This window comes from Xenia sp. Carnegie-2017, unplaced genomic scaffold (genome assembly GCF_021976095.1).
Source record: "Xenia sp. Carnegie-2017 unplaced genomic scaffold, XeniaSp_v1 HiC_scaffold_24, whole genome shotgun sequence".
Lineage (NCBI taxonomy): Eukaryota > Metazoa > Cnidaria > Anthozoa > Malacalcyonacea > Xeniidae > Xenia > Xenia sp. Carnegie-2017.
In genome coordinates, this window is record NW_025813487.1 from 11739127 (window position 1) to 11756518 (window position 17392).

Sequence of the window (17392 nt, forward strand, 5' to 3'; positions counted from 1 at the left end):
GCAGTACATATCAAATTTCTCAGACCTAGAGTAAACTATGGACTAAAAGCAAGAATCTTACTCGTTTTTCTTATACCTCATAGCCACGAATAGACCAGTAATTAGCAATTGTAAATAGCCAATAAATTTCCTCTTAAAACACCTACTTTGTATATATACAACGAACTCCAACTGGCAGCTTCTAAATATGTCATTTTGATTGATGATGATTTTGTAATAAAACCAAACTATAACAGTTTTTTAATCATTCTGTTTATAACTTTCATTTTTGCTTAAAAGATCCTTTCTTGAATTATGTTTTATTTTGTAAGTAAAGAGCTCCCAGAAATATAGTGCAAAAATTAACCATATACGTACAACTCTTTATCTCTCATCTTCAACCTTACGTTGCTCAGTTTTGTGATAAACTGCAATAGCAATTTAAAAGTACTCAACAATTTTTTTTTATTTTCAAAGGACCATCATCAATTACACATCCCATTGAAGAGAGCAGTACTTCACCGGAAACAAACATTCAATTCCCACGAATGCCGTCATATTGCAATTCGAAACTGTTTGAATACAAAAGCTTAAAGTGAAAATCGAAAGCTCAATTTCTGCTTAAAGTTTACGAAACCACGATTTTCATAAGTGCATGCCATGTTTTCTTCTTAAGGGCTTTGTTTTATATATCCTGTCGGTCAAATCGTCCATGGTAGAATCAAAGATATATCGACTTTGTGATTTCCGACATAAAACAGTTCTAAATTTCTAGACTGTGAACAATGCATTTATTTGATATTCTTGCTCACATTCTGCTGTTAGTTGGCTTCAGTCAACTGGTCAAAGGTTGGTTAAAACCAAAATATTTTAACTATTTCCCCTTAGATTTCATCCATTACCATGATTTCTTTCTGAGTTTATCTTATCTTACGATTGTTTGTTTATTCCTTGACGCACATAACTTAAGAAAGCAAGTACATTTTATAGAATTCGACGAATTTATCTCTATTTTAGGATTAGTTCATATATTTTAGAGCTCCTTGCATAACTATAAAAGAGTCCCAAGTGATTAAAAAGATTGTGTTTAAAGGTCTTCGACAAGCCATTATTGTTATATATTCCTAACAATGTTGTTGTTATAAATTATCTCTGTCTGGTGGCGCTATGCTACTCTTACTTGTAGCTTCAATATAGATTTATTGTATCTCAATTGTCATGATAAAGGACGGAAAATAAAAGAAAATCATAAATTTATCGTTAAGAATATGCAGTATCAAAAAATGAAAATCGTTAATTTGCGTTCTTTACATGAAATACTGAAAAGTTAAATTCACAAGTAAAATCACTCAATGCATACATTGAGACGATAAAACACAAGAAGTATTATATAAATATGTTCTTAAATTGGGTGAATCAGACAGTAGGGATGAACATATATTGTAGCTTTACAGATTTATTATTTATAGCAAACATTATTTTATTGTAATTTTTAACAATGATCACGCAATGTAGCTAAATACTAACACATAAAATATTTTCGGTGTGAAATAACTTGTGCTATAAATATCAGAAGCAAATCGGAAAACCATTCACCAAAACGATCATTAGAGCCATTTTTCATTTCTCCGAACGAATTCATTTTTTAAAATTTTTTACAGCTTTATCATGTGATGCTTCAAAAGGAAAACTGTTGGAATGTGGAAAAAATGTAAAAAAGCAAGATAAATGTCCACAAACGTGTTGTTTTAACCGGACAGGAAATCCTCCATGTTATTTCAAAGAAAAAGGTAATTTCACCTTATCGTTTTTCAATAATAGATACTATATTCTAGACAAATTTGTGCCAGATAATATAAACGGCAGGTATGATTGAATTTCATTAAAAAATAAGCACAAATTATTCAAACAAACAGTTCATATAAGTCATAGGACTAAGAAATTATTTGATGACAGACTTTTCAATTTTTCTTCTTAGATTATGGTCCCATCCAGCACGCTAACGGACTTTGCATAAGTAAGCCAAATGAAAGCGACAATCTTGTATGGTCTCGTGACTGCACATCAAGAAATGCTTTCTTCGTGGTGATAAATAACTATCAAATGTATCATGTTGCAACAGGAAAATGTGTCGCACCAGTCAAGTAAGTAAATTATGTTTTCTAAGATCGTCAAGCAAGGAATTTAACTGCCAATTTGCTTACAATTTATCACGGGTAATTTTATCATCAATAGTACATGAAAATAATTCTACCTATTTGAAACATGGATTATGCTTATGGTATATCATTCATGTACTCTATTCTTAGACCCACATCAAAACGATCATTATTAGTCAAGTGCGATGATTGTAGCATGGTTACTAATCGTGCAAGAAATGTAGCCCTCCACTCTGCTCATAATTGAAAGTTTACCCTAATGATATTGGGTTTTAAGCCAGTCGACTTCGTTCTCTTTCAATAATTATGCGTGGTTTAATATAAATTTTGCATGTCTTTTCATTAGTGGAAGTACATTTCCTTAGAATTATAAATGTCATGTTTAATTTCAACATATCACTGACGTTATTTTTCTTTTTAAGATACAGTAGAACGTATTGGCCGCCCTATTACTTTCTCCAAAGTAATCATACGCTGTATCATGACACATATTCCTTTTGTAAGTGGCTAGGGTTGTTAAGACTAAATAGAAATGGAAGTTTACGATTTCGTGGTTATCATGCTGGTGGATGCATTGGCAGCTCATTTGCAATCAATAATCAATGGCAGCCACGAGAAAATGAAAAAATTTCCATTGATAAATATTTCTGTTACACGAGCAAATCTTGCAAATTTAACTATGGTAAGTTGCATCATCAAATTGATTTAAGATTAGGAGGAATGGGCAAAGTATTCATCTTACTGAAATTGTGAAAATGTATCCATAAAGACTGTGTTTCTTCCAAAATCATTGCAGTAGCGTTATACCATGATTTTACTAAGCCAAATTCAATATGTATTGCTAATAGTAACTATTTAAGTTGCCTGTGGCATTTCAAACAAGTTTATGTTTGTTTTAAATGGAAAAGAAAATTCAGCTTAATGAAAATACAACTACTGGAAAGTATAAGAATAAGGTTAACGTAAAAAGTAATTTGAAACTCAATTGATCACAAATTCAAGCAGCTTGTACTAGTCTTATAGGTATCACAATTAATGATTTCATTGAGCCCATCTTGCAAACGGATGAAGCATGTGTATCATTCATTAAATTTGACATCAAGAATTTCTTCTGTGGTGTTAGAGCATTAAAGATTTTATATAAGATTGTACAATAATCTTTATGTAGTTTTATCTGTGGCTATATTGGCTACGTTATGCAGCTCATTTTAGTGTGACTTAACATACTTTTGTTGATTAATGCCATTTTTTAACATAATTGCGAATGTCTTGCTTAAAAGTAAGAACAAAATAAGGTGCTGCTTAATGATAATCTGGGATATTACTCTCAAAACGCTAAATATATCAATATTGATAACTTGATATCAAAATTGTGAACAAAATTTGATTGACATAAGTTGATGACATTCACTTGTTGCGAACTATTTTTGTGCAATTTTCTCTGCCTCTTTACGTAAAATACTTTTGCAACAAACAAAAATTCATTTTTCAAATAAAGGATTTCAAGATTTTAAAATCTATTGCAGAGGATAAAATATCTCTTTTAAAAATAAATCGACTTTTTGCATTAGATAATGAAGGCTACTTTATCAAGCTCTCGTCTTTAGTGAATTGTTCCTTTTCTGAATTTGCTTCAAAATAATGCTCAAGTAAATATGCGTGTTTTGTAGTTATTTATTTGATATATTATTAGTAATCGAAAGAAAGTTTTCCGACAAAGAAAATTTAGTCATCATATGTAATCAATCATGCTCTAACTGGACTATCGAAGTAAGATCAGCTGTATATGGTGTTTTCATAAAAGAAAAAAGAAGGTATATTGTACCATACAAGATATCATCAAAAGAGAAAGAATGTTTGTCATCATCAGCGTTGAGTGTTGTGAAAGAAAATTGCAACGGAAAGAGTAAATGCGCGTTTACTATTCAGAAAGATAAATTCTTGCCAAAGTCGTATACTTGCTCAAACGAAACATCTCTAGTGGTTCACTACACTTGCAAAACGGCCACACTAGGTAAATTTTTTTTTGTACTGCATGTAAATTAAGAAAATAGTACAAATTAGGAAAGAAAAATCATTGAAACAAAGAAAACACGTTGTGGTAGAAGTTTTCTTTTTAGCATGCTTAATATTTGTCGCACACTTTTTGTCTTTTATGCAATCTGTTACAAAAGAGAAAGTAAAAAAGTTCTCAAAACAACTCTTTCTTGACAGGAACAAAAATCAACTTGCAAAGGCAGAAAGAAAACGTGCTGATTACAATGTCAATAATCTTATGATAAGCTACATACATACGAAATAATTGTTTAATTTAACAATCAGAAATGTTGAAGTGTCTAGAAGTCTTTTTGTACAGACCGAGCCCGTAGGGGAGGTTTCTACTAAAAGACAGATTTCAAATATTTCTTAGTTAAAGACCGAAAAGGCAAGGTTATTAAAAGGTTTATTATATGGCATTATTTCAACTGAAACAAAGTTTGCTTTCTTTCTCGTCCTTGCTGTTTTGTACGGGTTTGCTTTCACATTTCTAGTTTTCGTCAATAAGAAATATATTGATTCAAATTGCATCGTATGGATAATTAAACTATCTCACGAGTGTTTTACCTTCGACTCACATTTGTAAATGGTTTTCTGCTTCGTTTTACGTTTTGCTGTTTTCTTTACGAAGTTTGTTTACATTTGACTGTAAAATTACGCGTATTGCATCGTGGTCCATTACGAGAAAGTAATGGACAAGCAAAATGTTTCTGAGCAAATCAACGCGCGCCATTTTGCCAGAAGTGACAGTTGTCATATAATAATTTATATTAATATTTATAACACCTTGGCCTGAGTATAAAATCATATATAAATTTCATTCATATACAAGTCACATATATCTGCTACGTAGTCCTTAGGGTCCTTAGTTTTCGTGTGATATTCTAACAGAAAACTAATTGAGCACATATTCTATTTTTCTTGAAATGTATCTCCGTGACATGCACATAGCTTTAAACTTATTGCGTTCTGGAAAGACATTCGCCTTTCACAAAAAAATGAAACGTGGAAATGTTACAATGAGTCAATGAATGGTTTCTTTGCTAAGCATATTACTTTTGAAAATTAATAACATTTGTCGCCTACAATCTAATAAATTTTTATATAATAGTGAAACATTAGGAGATTAGTTCCCGGTTCCATAAGGTGAAGATGCGTTATCCGTAGCCAACCTGCAAATGTGTTAACACATTTATTAGTATTTAGAAATCTATTATTTTTACAATGACTAAATACCTAAATACTTAGATAGCATTAACAAACCATCGGGATGGCTACACCAATGAAGTTATTGTCTTTATTGCTTATGTGTATTCGTTGTACTTATGTTTGATAACTTTATTTTCGTAAAGAAGGTAACATGTGAATATTATATATTAAAAGCTAAACTTTCCATTCCTGAATCTAAAAGTTGTCTTTCTTAGTGAAAAGAAAAAATCATGCACAAAGTTCAATTTATCTTATTTTAAGTCATCAATAAGTGCCTGTCAAATCCATGTAACGTGAATGCCAACTGTACTGACAATGAAGGAACTTTTGAATGTCGATGTAAAAAAGGATTTTCTGGAAATGGTTTGTCTTGTACAAGTAAGGATTTTTGTAAGCCATCAATTAAGAATTTAGGAACTATTTTTTATTTGCTATTTTGTTTTAAGATATCAACGAGTGTTTGTCCAATCCATGTAACGCGAGTGCAAGCTGTATTGACAATGAAGGATCATTCGAATGTCGATGTATGTTAGGGTATTCTTGGGTTGCACGGGTTCTCCTATACTATTAAGAATGTATGTGTAAAATATACTATATCAAATTTAGAAGACATTTCATAAACCTTTTTATATTGTTTCTATATATTGTTGTGTGTCTTTTAATTCCATAATTTCTTAAAAGCACTATATATATATTGGACATTTCAAGTATGCGACGATTTTTTTTAAAGTAAACATGTTTCGGCAGGCCGAGATGGCATAAACATGCCGAAACTCATTTACTTTATAAAAAAAAATTGTCGTACACTTTAAATGTCTAGTAATTAATATAAACGTTAGTGGAAGGGCAAACTGTATCAACAATGACTAGGCTTTTTCAAATTTTTTTATGAATGCTTTTCTTCTAGTCATTTTCTCGTTGATTCGCATGAAGGTGAACTACAAAGGTTTTGCAGGTGATTTACTAGAAATAAAATGTTGGGTTAGTGGTCCGTTGTTTCCAATTTTTAAGTGGAAAATGGGCAGTCTGATCCTGTCACGTTCGACGAGAGTTAAGATTGAAACAAATAGAAAAATTTCGAAGTTGTTTGTTCGAAAAACGATGAAATCTGATTCTGGTGTTTACTTCTGCACTGCAAGGTAAGTAATTTGCAAATATGTATGATATTTTGCATGAAACGCACGAAGCATCATATTAATCTATGATTTTTCTCTTTTCAAATTTTAATAGGAAGGGCGCCGAGAGCATCACTAGCAATGTATCTATCAATGTGAAAATTGCTCCTGTTATTTCTGTTTATCCCCTCTCAATATCTGCCACAGAAGGTATAATTTTTACAGCCCATGTGGCAGTCAATCTGGTATTCTATGAACCAAGCAATCTTTTTAATAGTTGTTTTGTTGAGAGTTAAATACAATATTTAAGTACATCACATCTTGCGTACCCCTACATTTGATGTTCAAATGTAAATACCTTTCAAATAGATCATTTCATTTAACAAAAATTTTGCGTCTTACGGAATCTTCTCTAGGTCAAAATGTTTAATAGTTTTTGAACGATGTGTCGGTGTCTTAATCTATTTTCCTGCGATCTGTAACGTTACATGTTCCCAAATAGATCGCATATATCTTTACATATCACACATTAAACACTTTATTTATGAAAATGTATTTCTTGTTAGTTCAGTCATGTCTCCATGGATAGTCATGATATAATAAAGCATTGCTTCTTGTGTGGTTCTTCTTACATAGGTGATTTGATTTTACTCACGTGTCATGTTGTTGTTGGTGAAGGAAGAGATATAAAAATATTATGGTTCAATAGTTCTAAGCCGACAGAGTCTATGTATTGGGGAAAAGAGCTAAATCTTACCAATCGCATTGCACTAAAGACGAACAATCGCTATCAAGAGAAATACTGGTGTACGGCTACAAATTCAGACGGTAAAGGGCGAAGTCAAAATGTCAGCGTTTTCGTTGTGTCAAAAGGTGGGTATTTCAAAAATAACACGTCGATTGGTTTTGTTTTTTACGAGCAATTAAGACAACTAATAAACACTGCGCTACTAATTTTTCACTTAACATTTTGATGAAATAAATTCCCTACTTAAAGTAAGTCAATATAGATGAAAAAAAAAGATTGTCGATTGAAAGTCTTGACTTTATGAAGAAAATTTATTGATCTTTTTATTGATATTATTGAGCAAAAAGGAAAATGACATTTTTGTCATAGTTTGATGACTTAAACATTCACTCAATTTACTAATAAACCATATTTTTTGATCATAAAATAATGGGCTAATATATAAGAACTATTATTTAAGTGATTTATTATTTTATGTGCAATACCATATAATGCTGTATGAATATTCATTTGAAATGCAGGTTATAAAGACTATTGCTCTGCTGAGACAGCTCGTCGTTATAATTGGGAAAGAACACCTGTGGGATCCACCGTTGTTAAAAAATGTTTTGACAAGCAGATAGGTCTGTTGGCATTAAAAATAAATTGTCTTTGGGCAATGTATTTGTCATATGATTTAAAGCATTTTCTGTAGAACGCCTTTGGTTTTGATTAGAGTTTGAGGAAGATAAACTTTAGCGTAGCAAATTTGTTTGCCACACACTCTTGTTTATTTTCATGTGCTATAATTGACCCAGAAAGTTAAGTTTAAATTCTAAATAGTCTTTCTTATACTGATTACTTACTTTGTCCAATTTCAAGGATTCGTTTCACGGTCTTGCTTGCAAGTTGATGGAAGTCCAACATGGCATCATGTTAATGTGTCGCAATGTCGGTCAGCAGTTGTTGTTGATCTAGTTGACCAAGTGAGTTTTTCAAACTCTTCAAAATCTTAAGCCTTATGAATCTTATAAATATACCCATTTTAGATCTCAAGACTGGACGGAGGTTTTTTGTCCAACAACGTTAGTGAAATTATACAACAAACGGAAGTTGTCACTGAAGACGGTGAATTGTTTGAACAGGACGTCAGGGACATTGTTTTCATTTTGAAGACTACACAGACCAAAACAGCGACACAAAATGATCAGAAGAATTTTATTCAATCGTCAAGTAACATTTTTGCCACGTCACGTAAAGAAGTCTGGGAAAATATACAAGTAAATTTAAGATTTAGTTTGGCCGAGAGTAGTCGAATCCTACATTTTTTAGTAGTGCCAGTGCATTACTCGTTTGGTAATAGTTTATAACTTGTAAAACTCTCGCCTCACCAGATGATATAAACAGAGAATCATTGAAGTTCGTCAATTTAATTATGTGGCTGTTTTGGCTTCATTGACGTGAGTAGGTGCAGGTTAAGAATTAGTTAATTAATATGATAATAATCATAAATATATTAAACTACTAAAATTACATTTGAATAGATAGTAACTAAAATAATAAAATATTTTAAGATTTATAAACTACTCATGAAAATTAGTCTGTTAAATGTCTGTAAAAATCAATGGTAAAATGCAATTTTCTATTTTGGTGAAAATTCCATTTATTCATTTGTTGCTCGTTATAATGTTAAAGATTTACTGCATTCTGTTTTAAATCTACAAGAGCGTAAATATATGATGCCCATTTGTGGTGAAATTGACATTAGAGTTCATTGGTGAATTATCAAAATGTTCAGGAATGTTACATTTAATTGCTATTAACAAGTACAAATAATGGTCACAACAGCAAAATTAAGTTCCAAAGGCAACCACAATAGTTCATTTAATGCTTAATTAGAAAAAGCCTTTATGCCATAAGCTATTTTAGTTTATAGTCTGCTCATCTTATGTGCTCAGGTCCATTGAGCTAGCAGATTACTGGTAATCAGTTGGTAATTTCTGGATGTTATGAGAAATGGTCTGACGCTCTGGTTTATTAGTCAATCATTTAAATGGTTTGGCTTTATTAACATGAACATGAACACGGAGTAGTTTGTCTAATTGATGACTAATGGTGTTAACAACTTTGTAAACGTAATTCAGAACGGACAAGATAAAATTTAGTTTATGAAATGATTATCTACTTGTTCTAAATCTTGGAAAATAAGAATGGAATTAAAATTACCCTGACTGTTTTCTAATCGGATACTATTTTATCAGAGAGATTCATGTATAATGTGATGTAACACATACAAATGTATATTATAACTAAAGCAATATTTATACAAAGAAATATTCTTTCACTGAGAACTGTTTTTTTTAGGATAGAAACACACTGGTGACAGAAATCATCAAAGGTGTAGATATCAACGCGAAGAATTTGGTGGCTTCATCTGGTAAACCTAGAAAAGTTCTTTTACTCCCCAATATTCAAATAGTTGGTGTAAATTTACCTGAAAATCAAAACGTTCGGCTAGAAGATATAAATCTTACCGACTCAGGCGGAGAAGGTGTTAAGTTTCGTGGGATTGTTGCCGATGGCATTAAACAAGCAATTGTTGTGAAATACTCGTCAGTCAAAGATATTTTATCTCCTGAAGAATTACAAAAGTCTGTAGATAACACGATACAGACGAGCACCAGTTTCAATATCCAAAGCACAATAATCTCTTTTTCTACCACACCCAAATCTCTTCATGTTTCTCAAGATATCAAAATTTTCCTTCAAAATAATCAGGTATCTGGAGATGAAGAAAATGCTATTGTTATAACAGCTTGAATTTGCTTTTTGAATTGAGTTTTAAGGTGCGAGCTTTTTTTTATTGATATAGAGTGGTTTTGTCGATCCTGTAAGAATGTGCGTATTTATTGAACCCAGTGTAAAGGAAAGCAAGTGGAGTCGTGAAGGATGTGATTTAAATGAACAAGAATCCTCAGAGGACCAGGTTATTTGTGATTGTGATCATAACACAGCATTTGCAATAATGATGCATTCCTCAGATATACAGGTATGGCTAACATATAGTTTTATTGCTTACTAATGATGCGTGGTAATGTCATTCGTATTGATCATGAACCAAGTGGTATGCTTGATGTATATGCAAAACATGTGCCTGACATGCATGTATTTAAAAAATTCATGGGCATTAGTTTGTGTTTATAGCCTGGAGACGACGTATATTTTGCATGTACGAAAATAATCTTACCCTTAACTATACTAAATTTGTACAATTCATTGAGAAAGTGTATGGATGTTAATTCTTACCATACTGAAATTATATAATTTGTATTTTGATATGTATGTATATAATTTTATATTTACTGTTGTCGACCTCAGGATTGTAAAAATCTACTGAGGTTATCGCGTTTAAATAAAGTTTACTACTATTACAATCATCAGGTGTGGAAATGATTTGAAAATAGCAAACCACACAAAATAGCAAATTACACAAAAAAACAAGTCTCACGAATCACAAGAGCGGCTAAAGGGGATATATTCATATATTTCAACTATACAATTTGTAATCACAATTGATTTAAATAGAAACTCATAGGACTTTATAAACTTTTGTTCAAAAGAGAAAAGTAGAAAAATTTTGATTTTTTTTAAAGTTCAAGCAACTTTTGCCGAAGAGATCTACACACATTGAAAGCTGCAATTGTATCTTTGTAGCCATCAAAAAGTCATCTGAAAGCTTTAGAATACATCTCAATCATTGGATGTTCAGTATCACTTGTTGGTATAGTTTTTACACTCATCATGCACGTGTATTTCTGGAAATATTTGAAATCACCACGATGTATAGTTTTGATTAATCTTTCTATCGCGATTCGCTTTACCGATATCTTTTCTATATTGGAAGGAGTTGCCAGAAGAAATTCGGTATTTATTTGGACGAGTAAAATACTTCAATAAAAAAGACTTAACCAAAGCATTTGTAAATGTGCAACCTCACTCTCTTGACATGACTAGTTTGTTATTATATACAATTGTGTTACAAGGCCTAGTATATAGTTAGTTCGCACGATTCTTGTTGTAGGAATTATCTACGATCTTTCATTCCTTTCCTCTTCATCAACATTTAGGTTATATATCTATGTAATGAAAGGGAAAAACATTTTTTAGTATATTACCATACTATATTTTTCAGTCTGGACTTTTTAAGTTGAAATATGTTATTGCTTGCAACAAAACATTGCAGTCATTAGCGATTGCCTTGACATATAAAAAGTATTAGCTATGTGTTTTTAACAGGATTTCTGTAAAGCAGTTGCTGCCCTTTTACATTTCTTCCTGCTGTCAGCGTTCGGCTGGATGTTGTGCGAGGGAATTTTACTTTATACCTTGCTCATTCGAATTTTCAATAGCATTCATGGCAAACATATCAAGATCTTCAATATTATTGGCTGGGGTAGTGACTTTTTGTGTTCCGCTTTGGCGAAAGTTCAAACATTCCCTGACGAAAACTGTTTTTTCTAGGTATTCCACTGATCATAGTTACCATATCACTTGGAGTTACACAAAGCGAAGGATATGGAACTAATTCTTACTGTTGGCTGAGTATCGAAAATAAATTAAATTTGGCATTCATTGTCCCAGCATGCTTTGTAATTTTGGTAAGTTAGCATTGAGCATGCAGAAACGTACTAAATGAAGTCTGGTGGGTTGTAAATGTGTTTCTTTTGTATGTATTTGAATGCAAAAAAAGGCATTTTCTTCGTAAACAAAATTTAAAAAACTGTCTTAGAATCACCTGTTTAAAACAGGTGATTCTCTGAACTATACGCCTCATGGACACATTTAAAAAATATCAATACAAGATTTAATTAAAAGTTAATGTCTTATATTTCAGTTTAAATTAAGGTTTGAGGAACAACTTTATCATATTTGGTTTTATTATACCTCTATCATTAAAGTTCGTGAAAAATGTGGCACTTGTAAAGGCCTAGCTGTAACATCCATTCCTGTCAATCACACAGTTATTGTTAAACGTTTGCCTTTGTATCTCTGAAACCGACAGTAAAAAAATTTTTCTGTATAAATTAGAAAATATATGGATATTAACTTTTGTTTTATACATTCAGGTCAATTTTATCGTTCTCACTATGGTTATCAGAAAGGTAATGAACGCACACATAGTCAGACAACAGGAGAACGTCGAGAAAATAAAGACAGGTTTAAGAGCTACGGTTGTTATTTTACCCGTACTTGGTTTGACATGGGTGTTTGGGTTGATGGCTATAGACGGAGAGACTGTATTCTTCCGTTATCTTTTTGCTATATTTAACTCCGCTCAAGGATGGCTTATATTCCTCTTTCACTGTGTATTGAACAAGCAGGTCATGTGAGAATGCTCAGACATGTAATTTTTAGGAGTTAACAGTTATTAAGAAATTATTAATCCCTATTCCAGATGCGAGACGCAGTTGGAAACAGTTTGCAAAGTATTTTCTCTTCAAAACTTGGTGGAAAGAAATCAACGGACTTGCCAAATGGTTTGTTAAACACAATTAATCAATTTTCATTATAATTTTGTTCAAACAATAAAAATTAATTGTTTTAAAGTTTTCGTTTGTTAAAATAAATAGTGCAGGGAGAAATGATAAAAAGAGAGCACCCATTTTACAAAACCTATATTTTTCGATAATAGACTGTGAAATGCATGCTTTGACGTTCACTTAGGGATTTAAAGAATATATTTTTATTAGTGTTTTGTATTTATAGAGGTTGGTAATCCCGTCTCTAACAATTTAAAACATAAACTATTATCAACAGCTTAATCGTTTATTAGAAAATATCTTTCATTTAACTTATAAATGACAAAGAGTGTGCTACAATTGGAATTCAAATGAGCACTCAATTCAGTAAGCATAGGTTATTGATCTTCTATAATTATTTTAAACAAATTCTTATTTTTATTTATGGGAACTGTTTTGCGGTTAGCTTCCTGTCATCAAGCAAAATCTCTTGGTTCTGAGACAAGTCATGACATGACAAAAGGTGGGGTAAAGGAAAAAAATGAGCAAAGTGAAGTTTGTTGTGATGAATATCCTCTCCTAGATCTTCAGTCACAAAAACAAGGTAATATCTTCCTGTTTATTACAACCGGTTTTCGAATGTCTTTTAAAGTTAAAAGGTTTTGATAAGAAATCATATTTTTCTAAATCTCTACAGGTTGTTTTCTGAAGATATAGTATCGTGTGCTTGTTTGTTGAATATCAATAAATTCTCCCAATTCTTTGATATGATCATTACAACTCTCCACATCCTTAATTCATGATACTCAGTATGTGTTGCAAGAGCACCGAGATTATTCCTTATTTTGACGTGGATTTGTCAAGAACGTATCTTCGTTAAATCAGTTAACATAAAAAAACTTTAAATTTTTTCAATTTTTTCAACATTGTTTCCTTTTCAATACTAGGAAATACAGATAGTGCTCAAACTTCTGCCAAAAAGACAGATGTCGAGGGGAAACCACCAAAAACGCAGAAAATTTCACATTCTTCATTCTTCAGAGCAGGAAATGAGATTGCTTGCAGCAGAGTGTAATAAAAAAATAATAAGAGTTTTACAAGAATGTAATAATATTATACTAGTAGTGCAATAAAGTTATAACAAGGCTTTGGTAAGGCTTTGCTAACTAGCTACAAAGTACAGGATATTCGTAATTGATAATTGACGTAAAAATAAATGCATTAGGAATAAAAGTAAAGTAAAACTAAGCTAAAAATGACATGATGTCTTAATATTGTTTCAAAAAATACTACATTTTGATAGTAAATTCTTCTTTAAAAAGATTTCTTAGATCTCTTTGGTTCCTTCCAGCCCTTTAGCGTGAAGCAAGAGTAGTGATAGATAGAGAAATTGCTTGTTTAGATTACAGAATAAATTTCTTATTGAAGTCTTTTAGATGTAGCGGATCGCTTGAAAAATATCAATCAAAATCAGGTATGAATATTTTGTGTATTGCTTGACAATTGAATAGAGTGATTAAAGAATTAGGTATTAAATAAAGCAAAAAAAGGAACAAAGGAAGAAAGTGGTACGTGTTCTTCTCATTTGGTTTCGTCATTGAAGACTGTTTGATTGCATGTTTATTCTTTGATTGTATGTTTACATTTTGATTGTATGTTTACTTACCTTTGGATTATAGTCTCATCACGACTTTTTGCTTTTTAAACTGGGCACATTTTACCAAACTCATTTACGAAAACTTGTGGAAAAGAAAAGCTGCAATGACAGTTATATTATTTGGAGTTAAATTGAAAATTTAATAATTTTTTAATAGTTTCTACTCTAATGGTTCTATTTTCTTCATTTTAAATGGACATTCTTAGTACTTTCAATGGCTTAATTATGCGCAACTATAAGTTTTATATCTTTGCTATAGCGTGGGGTTTGCAATGTAAGTGTTGTCTCTGGTGTTCAAGTGGAAATATTGCGCATGAAGTTTATTTTGTAAAGTGTCTTGACGAAAGTGATGCGAGTGAATTTACTCCGCCATTTCGTTGTCAAGTAAATCAAACAGAAAAGAAGATAGCGTTCGGTTTGTGTGAAAGCTCAACTTAGCAAATTTTTCAGATGATCAGAATGGGCTTGTAAATAAGTAGCTGTTATATGTGTTATTAGTCGTAATTTTTTCATTCTGTTTGATTATAATATCTGCTATATGTCAGGTAATGCTTTTCATTTGTCATTCTGAATGTATTTCCTTATGTTCTTCATTCAAGATAATGATGTTCACATTGTAATTTTCTATAGATTATTTTTGTATGACCGATTTATTATCACGACGAAAGGTATTACAAGCTCAAAGCTTAAACGATTGACAATGGAGATATTCGGCAAGAATTAGCTTAGTTACAAAGTTTCCTTCTTATAAAAAGACATTGCAAAACTTTTGAGAAAACGTGGAATTCAAAATCATTCCGTAAGCATGCAGGCAAAATAAAGCATAACATTTTTTACGATAATAATACTTCTACATAAACCTCACTAGTGAAAGCCATCTAGGTCTAAATAAATAACCAAATAGTTAAAAAGTAAGGCTGATACTGATAATTATTGCCTTCTATGACGTACCTTTTCATGCAAATAACAAGTACGAGTCCATCACGTACGCGAAAATTAACAGAAATCAACAAAAAATACACACAACCAAGCAAACATTGTACGTGTTGAGCCATGCTGATCGGTCAGATGACATGTAGATTGTATAGCTAAGCGAATCATGCTCACGGCGGCAACATATTCACAGATAATGATAGTTTTTTGCATTTGTTTGATTTATACGTGTTTTTATATCTTGTTATCAATCAAGCAGCTATCAGCAGAGACCCTAGCTTAGTTCAAAAGGAGATGTGAAGTTTTAGCAATTTCGATGCTGTGGAACATGTTGACGGAAAAGTTTGAAGACAGAACTTGTAATTTTGATTTACATAGAGTTTTGAAAAACCTAATATACGACAAAAGACGTATACACCAACATCACTTTTTAAAGCAAACTAGATTGTTGCTTGACATGATATTTCAAATTAGATATTGACTTATCTAAAAGTCAATCATGTCGTCAATTCTTTATACTGTTATTTACCTCAAGTTTATTCAATTTCCTACCAACATGAGTCTATTCTATAAGTAACCGTTATGCAAATGACATAGACACTTTTTCGTTATTTATGTTAAAGATTACCGTATTTGCTTTCATTTTTTGATTTTCCTTAGCTCTTTTCTACCTAATATTGCAAAAGAAATCACGATTTCTCTTTAGAATAATGAAACGTCTCTGGGATTATTTTTGCTTGTTGTATACTATTGTTGATATGCACTAGACAACTTTCGGGTTGGTTGATCATCTTGAACACACACAAGTTGATCAGTCAGTGTAGATGATGTGTAATATAAGGTAACATTTAGAAATGCGGTTATATTAAAGAAAGCTTCAATGCGAATATCTAATATAAAAGCAAAAAAGGGGACCATTAAATTGTTGTGAATCTAATATGAGTCATGTCAGAACATGATGAGCCATGCAGTTTTTCTGTTGTTTGCCATCATTGGTACTTGTTGACTTGAAGAAAATTTTTTGATTTAATATTAGTACAGGACTGAAGTTTTATGTCAATGAAAAGTAAACAAGAAGGACTATATATCAATCTGCTTTTATTTATTACGATGCACTTGTTGTTTGAGGGATGTGAAAGTTACTATATAATGCCAACACTGTTGTATTATTTCAAGTCATCAGGACAAACAGAGCAATACGTGGCTTCAGTTATAATATCGTACAACGCCGATTTTCTCCTAATGTCACCATTGAGCGGACGTGTTGCTGACCGCTTTGGACGGGTTGATTATTCTTTTGATTATCATGTGTATTGCAATGAAGGTATTTGGTAACGTTCTTTACTCTAGGAAAGGACTACTCGTAGCTCTCATATAGTTCTTGTAGACTGATAATACGTTCTAGCATAACATTATAACAAAAAGAAAGCAACGCACCAAAAAAATATTGGCGCAGTATATTTTGCTTAAACATGCATGCTGCTGGCTGGGTAGCGTCAATAATAAAACTATTTGAAGCATACATCAATGTAACAAATAATTTAATAGATGAGACATCAATAAGTTCAGCATGCACCCATGAAGCCACACATGCGCGTTATACATTTAAATACTGTATACTTTAGCCAGGCCGACTGATGTGTGGATGTGGGTATGTGGCTGTGCTGCGATAAGAAGCGAACCTTATTCGAAAGACTTGAAACATCGTTTTTTTACATGGCAGTTTAACTCAAAAAGTAAATTTGCAAAACGCATAATCCGATATCTTCATAGTTGCAGAGCGAAACTTTTTCAAATATGAAATTTTAAAGTAGATATCAGCTCATCGAAAAGTCAGTCGTGCATGTTGTCGATGATTTAAATTGCTGATAATTTTAAATTTATTCAATTTCCTGTCAGTATGAATCAATTGTAAGGCAATCAATTATATTAATGACCATTTTCGAAACAGTTTCTCCATATTAATTTATACTTATAGTCAAACCTTACTGCGTTTATTACTATTTTGTGATGTTTTCTCGCTTCTCCTATCCAATATTTTACAAGAAACTATGCTT

At 31.7% G+C, this 17392-nt stretch overlaps 1 protein-coding gene and 1 long non-coding RNA gene across 2 annotated transcripts; both read left to right on the forward strand.

Annotated features, from left to right (window-relative positions):
- The first annotated feature begins 694 nt into the window (after positions 1–694).
- On the forward strand, positions 695–12798 carry LOC124452154. The gene is made up of 19 exons (XM_047002740.1): positions 695–828; positions 1641–1769; positions 1958–2123; positions 2561–2820; positions 3832–4152; positions 5646–5762; positions 5831–5908; positions 6292–6523; positions 6615–6709; positions 7136–7372; positions 7769–7870; positions 8109–8212; positions 8276–8506; positions 9591–9881; positions 10099–10275; positions 10969–11007; positions 11523–11711; positions 12353–12607; positions 12682–12798. Exons 1-19 carry the CDS (start codon positions 765–767, stop codon positions 12796–12798), a joined length of 3204 nt encoding a protein of 1067 aa, XP_046858696.1. The 5' UTR covers positions 695–764.
- A 404-nt stretch (positions 12799–13202) lies between these two features.
- Positions 13203–14068, forward strand: LOC124451100. Its single transcript, XR_006950341.1, has 2 exons — positions 13203–13349; positions 13693–14068. It is a non-coding gene; the product is annotated as an uncharacterized LOC124451100 (long non-coding RNA).
- The last annotated feature ends 3324 nt before the right edge of the window (positions 14069–17392 follow it).

Coding starts and splice junctions, on each gene's coding strand:
- LOC124452154 (XM_047002740.1), top strand. CDS start 765: ATGCATTTATTTGATATTCTTGCTCACATTCTGCTGTTAGTTGGCTTC. Junction 2,124..2,560: donor AAATGTGTCGCACCAGTCAA/GTAAGTAAATTA, acceptor TTTCTTTTTAAG/ATACAGTAGAACGTATTGGC. Junction 4,153..5,645: donor TTGCAAAACGGCCACACTAG/GTAAATTTTTTT, acceptor TCTTATTTTAAG/TCATCAATAAGTGCCTGTCA.